Source organism: Pistacia vera, unplaced genomic scaffold, assembly GCF_008641045.1.
Source record: "Pistacia vera cultivar Batoury unplaced genomic scaffold, PisVer_v2 Contig214, whole genome shotgun sequence".
NCBI classification, from domain to species: domain Eukaryota; kingdom Viridiplantae; phylum Streptophyta; class Magnoliopsida; order Sapindales; family Anacardiaceae; genus Pistacia; species Pistacia vera.
In genome coordinates, this window is record NW_022196018.1 from 416,013 (window position 1) to 423,537 (window position 7,525).

Below are 7,525 nucleotides of genomic sequence, written 5' to 3' on the forward strand. Positions count from 1 at the left end.
TTTTCTATTAAATCAATCTAGTCAACATCATATTAAAATCAAACAAACACTTAGTAACCCATAAGCCATCCTCAACATCTAATCAAATGTGGGCTTCAAAGAAAAACGCAGATGACAAAGTTTATTAACATTTTCATTTGACTGTTCAATAAAATAAACATTCGTATTATTAAATATATCAAATTTTCTCTTTCATCGAACCGTGGTTACGATTGATCGACAAATATCATTTTTATTTCTTTAATTATATAACCAATGTAGTCGACAACAAATTGAAATCAAACAAACAGTTAATTAAAACATGTAACCAATTGAACAAAAACAAAAAGCAATTTTGGAGGAAAAATAAAAAGCACTTTTTGACACATCGATAAGCACTTATAACATAAGACGGCCACTTAATATGCTCTCAATTAACATTTCGTTTCATCCCATCACCTTGACAACTTCAAAAAAAATTCTCTTCTTCTCTCAACTTCCGTACACCTCTCTCTCTCTCTCTCTCTCTGAAACGCTCAAAACTCACTCTCTGCAGTCTGCACCCAAAGAAATCCTTTCTCTTTCACAATTTCATTTCATTAAATATTCACTTAGCAAAACACACTTCTTTGTTTCAATGAACCCGTCTTCGATTCGCAAATTATTTTAGCTATTTTTCCGTACGTTTTGTGGCGGGAAACAACGAACCCACCACCGATTTGGTGTAAATTTTTGAGAAATAATGGCGAACCCACCTGGGACTCATCAAGAACACAGCAATCCGTCGTCTGCTTTCAATGGAACCAACGCGAATTTGGTGGTTCACGAGCGGGCTGGTTGTGGTCTTAAACACAACCCTGGGATTTCTATGGACTGGACTGCTGAAGAACATGCTATTCTCGAAGAGGGGATTCAAACGTGAGTAAATTTTGTGAGTTGGGTTCATTTGGGTTTTGTAATTTTTTTTTGGATATTTAGTGTTTTGGTAGTCCAAGTTTGATTGATTTTTGTGAATTGTGATTTATTTTTTTAGTATTTTGGTGGTTGTTGGTGTTTTTGGATTGGATGAAGCTTTTGTGAGATGGTTTCTTCTGGTTGAAAAATTAGTTTTTGATGGGTTTAATCGAGTGTTTTTGTGGTCTTTTCGTGCTTGTTTAATTGAGTTTGTGACATTTTAGTTTAATTCTGAGATATATTTGAGTTATTGGATGGCTGTTTGAAGTTTTGTGGCTTCACTTGAAATTGGGTTCGTTGAATTCTTGTTTCTTGAATTTTTGTTTAACTGTGAGTTGTCTTTTTTTTTGAGATAAAATGGTATATCTTTGCGATTTATTTATTTATATTTCACTTGTATTAGTATAAGTTGATTTGGATATTCAATTTCAATTTATATTTCAGTAATTGGTTGGGTTTCAGGGAACCTACTTGGTTTCTTGGCAATATTTACCAATGATAATATTAATCTGAATAAGTTTATAGAATTTTAGATAGTGAATGAATATTCACAAGCACGCCATGTTATGGTATCTCCAAGAAGATCATATAATCTGACTAATAATTGATTCAAACATTTTCTTTTGTATGATGTGCTTGCTTATGATTAGTATGATCGTACTGACCATATAAGTTTGACTTTTATCAATTGCATGCTTACAGTTTGGCCAGTTGCAGTGCTTCATTGGTTAGAAAGTATTCATATGGAGCCTCCTCATTGTCCCAGAAAGAGAGAGAAAAATGGTGTCTTTTATCAAGTTATTATGAATTTTCGACATTATTTGGTCTTGTCCAGTGTTGAATTTTTATCTTTATAGCTTGTATTTAGTCACTTTCTAACATGGAAAGATACGGAAGCAGAATCACTATTAGCTACCTCAAATCAGAGAAAAAAATCCCTTCTTTCTGTTTGTAGATAAAACAAATGTGTTGTCATCACTTAGCTAATGTAACAGGGTTCAAAAGTTGTTTTACTCCTTAGTAAACTTTCTGGGTGTAAACTTCATGCTGAAATTTGTCTTCAAAATGCCTCATCGAGTGGGGAAGAGTCAATATGTTGTTCACATGTTTGTTTTTTTTATTTCTCTGTTTTTTTTTTTTGTGCTATTTGACTTGGTTAATATTTTTGAAATAGTTAGTCAGTGAGTGACTTGACTCATATGCTAGTAAAAACTATTGGATAAGTGCTTCATTATATTAAGAACCTCCCTATTGTTGTTCTTCTGCAACCTGTGTTATGCATTAAACTGAAAATTCTCTGTTAATTGGTGCAGAAGTTGTTTAAGGAATGCCCTTCTGTTTGTAGTCAAAATCTAACAGAACTTGTTGGTAATACTGTCATTCTTTATAAAGCACTATTATGTGACTGTGGATAGCATGGTTAGTTTCTTTACTTGCATGCAAGGGTCAAATTGCTTTTAAATGGTAATATATTTTTTGGTTTTATTTACTGAATAGCACTATGTTGATCATCCAATACTTATTTCCTCAGTTGGCATGTGAACTGTACTTATTGTAATATTTCAAGTTTTAAAAGCTTTCGAAAGATTTAATTCCAACCTTTATGATAGTTTAAGATGCTGACTGATTTCAGGCTTATACAATACAGATAAGTGAATGTTAAAACTTTTAAATCCCAGCATATTGTTAATATGAAAATTTTGGCCAAGATTTAAGAGATCGCAAAATTAGTTGAGTAGAGTGCCTATTTTCTTAGTTCTTGTTCATTTAATTTGCTATGCTTTTATCAGTTACTCGTAGTTTTGGCCTAAAGTTCACTTTCTGTTTTTATTCTGTTTCATGCGTGAGTACTTCATCTAATTGATGTGGTCCAATATTTTGCAGATATACATCAGAAATTAGCTTAACTAGTTATGCAAAGATAGCTGTGCATTTACCAAATAAAACAATTCGGGATGTGGCACTGCGTTGCAGATGGATGACTGTAAGATTTATAGTTTCTTCTTTTCTTTGGCTGTATCTTTGAACTCTTTGAAATAGTAACCCAAATTGTTATTTGTACACCTGCAAGTTGTGTAGTTAAGTAATGATCAAAACATTTCCTTTTTCTGTTTAGTTGAGTGGCCATAAGAATGGTAACCAAATGAGATAGGCGAGACATTTTTTGGCTTGCCGTTGGTCCATTGTTGATGATTCTCCTTTTAGATTATTTTAGAGCACCTATAATATATGCAGGATTGAAAAATATCTCTTTATTTTTTGGCTGTGTGAAATCTAAAGTAATGCTGTTTGATGTTTGGAGTTCAAGTGTTCTAATGATTCACTTCTTTGTTCAGAAGAAAGAAAATAACAAGAGGAGGAAGGAAGATATAACAAAGAGAACCAGAGATAGAAAGGTACAATCTAGTTTTTATTTTGAATGCTACCTATTATTTGATTTCATTCTCTTTTGACTTCTTTTGTTTTGATAAATAAATTTTAGAAATCATGTAAAGAATATATGTGCGTGGTTGGGAAAAATTGCATGCTTGATGGATAGCATCAGATCCAATTAATGTTGAAGGCTACTTTTATGTTTTTGCTTCATAATTTTATTCAGCTAGAAGTTTCTGTTCTGCATGATTAGGCTGAAATATTTATATGAATGTACCGGAACTGGAAACTACACAGTCAGCCCATGTAATTGAGCATTAGGAGATAAATGCTCGCTTGATGACTAGTACCACCATATATTAATTGTTTTTGTAAATTATCTTTTTGTATTAGAAAAGGTTGTGGTAATGCTTTGAAGTTCAAAATTTTCCTTCTTATGAAATGAAGTTGAAACAGTGTTTTCATGATCATTTAACTGCCACTTATTTTTGTAAAAAACTCTTTAAAATATTGATGTCTTTTGCCACTGGGCATATTCACCTTTTTTCTTTCAAGTCTTTTGATTCTTTCCGTGAACCTGAATGTTTCTGTCTAATATTGGGGCCTCATGATTGTGTATTAGCCTTTTTCCTCTATCTCCTCTGTCATCAGAATCAGCTCTTCTTGCTTCAACAGAGCAAAATTTAGAAGGGTCTCGTGGCTTTTTAAATTCTATATACCAGAGAGTTGTCTTTTGAATGCATTAACTGTTTCATTTGCACTTACACATAAGTTTGATGTTCTGTCATTCTTAATATATTTGTATCTAAGTGGTAACATGGCTTTAGCTGGAAGGCTGTGAGGTGTTAAAATTTAATTGGAAAGATTTTTTTCCTAAATATGTAAAGTCATGACTGTATGTTCTATGGGAATGGGTATATAGTTCAGTGTTACAAATCTATATGAATTTAATTGTGGTTGTGATTTGATGGACCAATATGTGCTTAGACATCTTTTGATATTGATTTTGATTCTTAGGAAAGAGTTATTGATCCTTCAGCAAAGTTGGGGCCTTTTGCAGTCCGACCCAATGTTCATTCATATGCGCCACCAACGATGTCTACAGACTATGATGAATCCATTTCATACCTAGGTCAGCGTTTGGACATATTTGCGGATCTCTTCCACAGCTCTGAGTTATTCTAGTAGCATGGGAACATTATGCTTTCCTGTTAATTTTATGCACCTTTCATCGTTTACAATACTGCTTTGTTTGCTGCTATTTTTGGCTAAATTCTATTGTACTATTCACTTCTGGTTCTGTCTTGATATTTTCATCAATAGATTTGAATTTAGAAGTTCCGTCAGCATTAGTCGAATCAAGATCTTAATGTTTAAATGTTAAAGAGAATGGTGTGACATCTATTAGGCATGCTGCTGTCACTCCTAGATAGAGGAATTTTTTAATATATTTTCCTCTATTTTAACATTTTAAATGTGGATATTAACCTTAGAAGTTGACTTTTTTGCAGCTTATCATAAGTTTTAGGCAAATGGATTGCAAATAGGTTATCCACGATTAGGGTGATTTTCGAATGGGACTATCATATCTAGCTTCTTTGTTTCTTTAATTTTATTTATTTATTTATTTATTTTTGGGCTGTTGAACCTGAATGCTAAAGAGCTGGTGTGTGCATTTACATGGTTTAAGAATTTGAAGATCCATCTACTTCCAGCTTCATTAGAATCTAATCCACAACTTGATATTCAAGTGTATGAATGTTCAGTGGTGGAGGAAGCCCATTAGCTTTACTGATTTAATAACCAAATTCAATTTTATGTAACTAGTAATTAGAAAGGGGTAAGTAAAGAGTTGTCCATCTATTCTTTCTGGTTGTCAAATTTGATGCTACTTTGTGATATGTTCTTTTGTGTGGGAGACTCTTTCCTTTCCCACAGATGAAACATTAAATTATCAATCTTCGGTCTCTTTTCCTTTACTCTGTGAACTATTAATCCTGTTTGAAACATTTTTTATGCCATGGTTATGGGATTGTCATATTGAGAATTTGCGTTGTGATTTTTGCAGCCGTTGCTGGTCCCATGGGTGAGATTCTTGAGCAGAATGCAAAGTCCTTCAAACAAATATCTGCAAACCTTTCAGCCTTGCAGGTGACGTACTTATATTGAAATATATTGACTTCACTCAAAGAGTTTACCCCATACTGATTTTTGCAGCCGTATTGATGTTTTTCATTTTCATGGTGAATGTTAAGCCCTGTCTAAACTTCTTGATTATATGTTGCTTACTTCTATGAAAAATAAGTGGATTTTGTTTTATAGCATACTTGATTTGATGTATCATAGAAATCTTTGTACATATTTTGCCTGAATAATACTAGAAATACAAATGTTGTGTACAAACTGACATGAGACAAAATGAGTAGAAAAATTTATATAATAAGTCAACCAAATAAATGTCAATACATGATGATGAATTATATGGTATGACAAAAGTAATATCACATCGGTTTATATATATATTTGAATGTGTAGTGTTACTTATATGCCATTCAAACTCTCTTTCAAGCATGTAAAGAGAGTGGAAATTCTTTGGCCCCATATGAAATATTTTGATTATATTTTTTCTACTTCTAAGAAAAATAATGTGTGTTATGTTTTATAGAATTCTTGATTTGATGTATTTAAAATATCTTTGTACATATTTTGGCTTTCAAACTCTCTCTCTCTCTCACTCTCTCTCTATCTCTGTGTACATTGCTTTTTGATGTTATTGATTGATACTTGCATTTTCTTGAATGTGTGTATGTATATATATGCATGATTACATCTTTAGAATATAAGTCATTTCTTTGAGTACTAGTTATAATTATGCCATACTGTGTTTGCTTTTTTGGCCGTTGGAGATGTTCTAACAGAATTTTTTTTTTTTTCATTCAGTATCAATTCTTTGTTTTCACTTGACTGAATTTACCTTCTTATCCTTTTCTTCTCAGTATCATGAAAATATCCGTCTCTTCTGTCAAACTCGTGAGAACATCTTCAAATTATTAAATGGGTACGCTCACATTGTCTTTAATACACTATTCATTTATAAAGAGTTTTCCTTACGAGTGCTTAATGCACTACTTTCTCTGTTTCTTATGGTAAGTATGATATAGGACAAACAAGGTCTGTCTCATTTAAGTGAGCAATTTAAATTAAATGTTCTTTCTCTGTACATGAATTATATCTGGTTTTCCAGAGTTTATTATCGTTTTAAGTAATAAACAAGAAATGTCCAGGTAATCAATGAGATTGGTGTTAAAAATTAAAAATTTCGTTCCAGAGCTTCTGTGGAATAAACCATCAGTGTGGCATACATTTTACTGCATTGCTCATCAACATGTGTCAATCATCACATATCTCATTCAACTTCACAAATGTAGTCTTTTCTGGGTTTCATTGTTTGATTTACTGTTTGTCATACATTTAGATTTAGCTGATAAAAAAGACGAGCACATCTGCAACCAGGAATTAGGGGTCGGCATGTCCAATTCAACTCGAGTCTTATTTGTGAGCTGCAACTTTTTCTTCTTTTCTGGTTGCTATACTCAGCCCACCTTTTGAAATGAATAGTTAAAATGGTTGCCATGCACTTTATTAGTTTATTTCCTCTCGGGAACTTGCACAAGAATACAGTTTGATCCTGTTCATGTGGATTTCGTAAATATTTTATTCCAAAAAATATAAAGTTTGAAACAATTGAGACCCTTCTACAGATTGGATGTAGTTAGTAATTCGTGATCCGACATATTGTTTGCATGAACAAATTTTTAACTGGTGTCTTCATAATGTTCATTTGCAGCTTGAATGAAATGCCAGAAACAATGAGGCAGATGCCGCCTCTTCCGGTGAAGGTTGACACAACAGCTACTTAACTCCATCCTTCCCCCTTCCAAACATTGAAACATCCCATAGCAATCATGATCTTGCCTTGTCGTTGCTTCGATTCTGGTGTGATAGCCACCTATGTGATCCAACCTGCAGTGACACTGATGGAAGTAACCGGCAAAAGCAATCAAGTTGACCCTTTTCCAATTTGAACTGACCTCTCTCTAGTCAATTAGTTGGAAGTTTTATGAAATAGTTTGTGCAGTAGGTGGTGATTTTAGATTGGTAGAAAATAGGAAACAATAATTTATCAATGGCTAGTGTTATTAAGTTTTGTGTGAATTTA

General features: G+C 32.9%; 1 protein-coding gene and 1 long non-coding RNA gene across 2 annotated transcripts; both read left to right on the top strand.

The window, feature by feature from the left end:
- Positions 1–404: 404 nt before the first annotated feature.
- Positions 405–4,506, top strand: LOC116129897. Its single transcript, XM_031415634.1, has 4 exons — positions 405–897; positions 2,818–2,917; positions 3,270–3,329; positions 4,324–4,506. The coding sequence occupies exons 1-4, from the start codon at positions 722–724 to the stop codon at positions 4,489–4,491; spliced, it is 504 nt and encodes a 167-aa protein (XP_031271494.1). The 5' UTR covers positions 405–721; the 3' UTR covers positions 4,492–4,506.
- A 1,616-nt stretch (positions 4,507–6,122) lies between these two features.
- Positions 6,123–7,525, top strand: LOC116129898. The gene is made up of 2 exons (XR_004127972.1): positions 6,123–6,364; positions 7,154–7,525. It is a non-coding gene; the product is annotated as an uncharacterized LOC116129898 (long non-coding RNA).

What these genes read in the sequence shown, in the direction of transcription:
- LOC116129897 (XM_031415634.1), top strand. Translation starts at nt 722, where the DNA reads ATGGCGAACCCACCTGGGACTCATCAAGAACACAGCAATCCGTCGTCT. An exon ending in CTCGAAGAGGGGATTCAAAC is followed by an intron (nt 898 to 2,817) that starts GTGAGTAAATTT and finishes AATATTTTGCAG; the next exon opens with ATATACATCAGAAATTAGCT. An exon ending in AGAGAACCAGAGATAGAAAG is followed by an intron (nt 3,330 to 4,323) that starts GTACAATCTAGT and finishes TTTGATTCTTAG; the next exon opens with GAAAGAGTTATTGATCCTTC.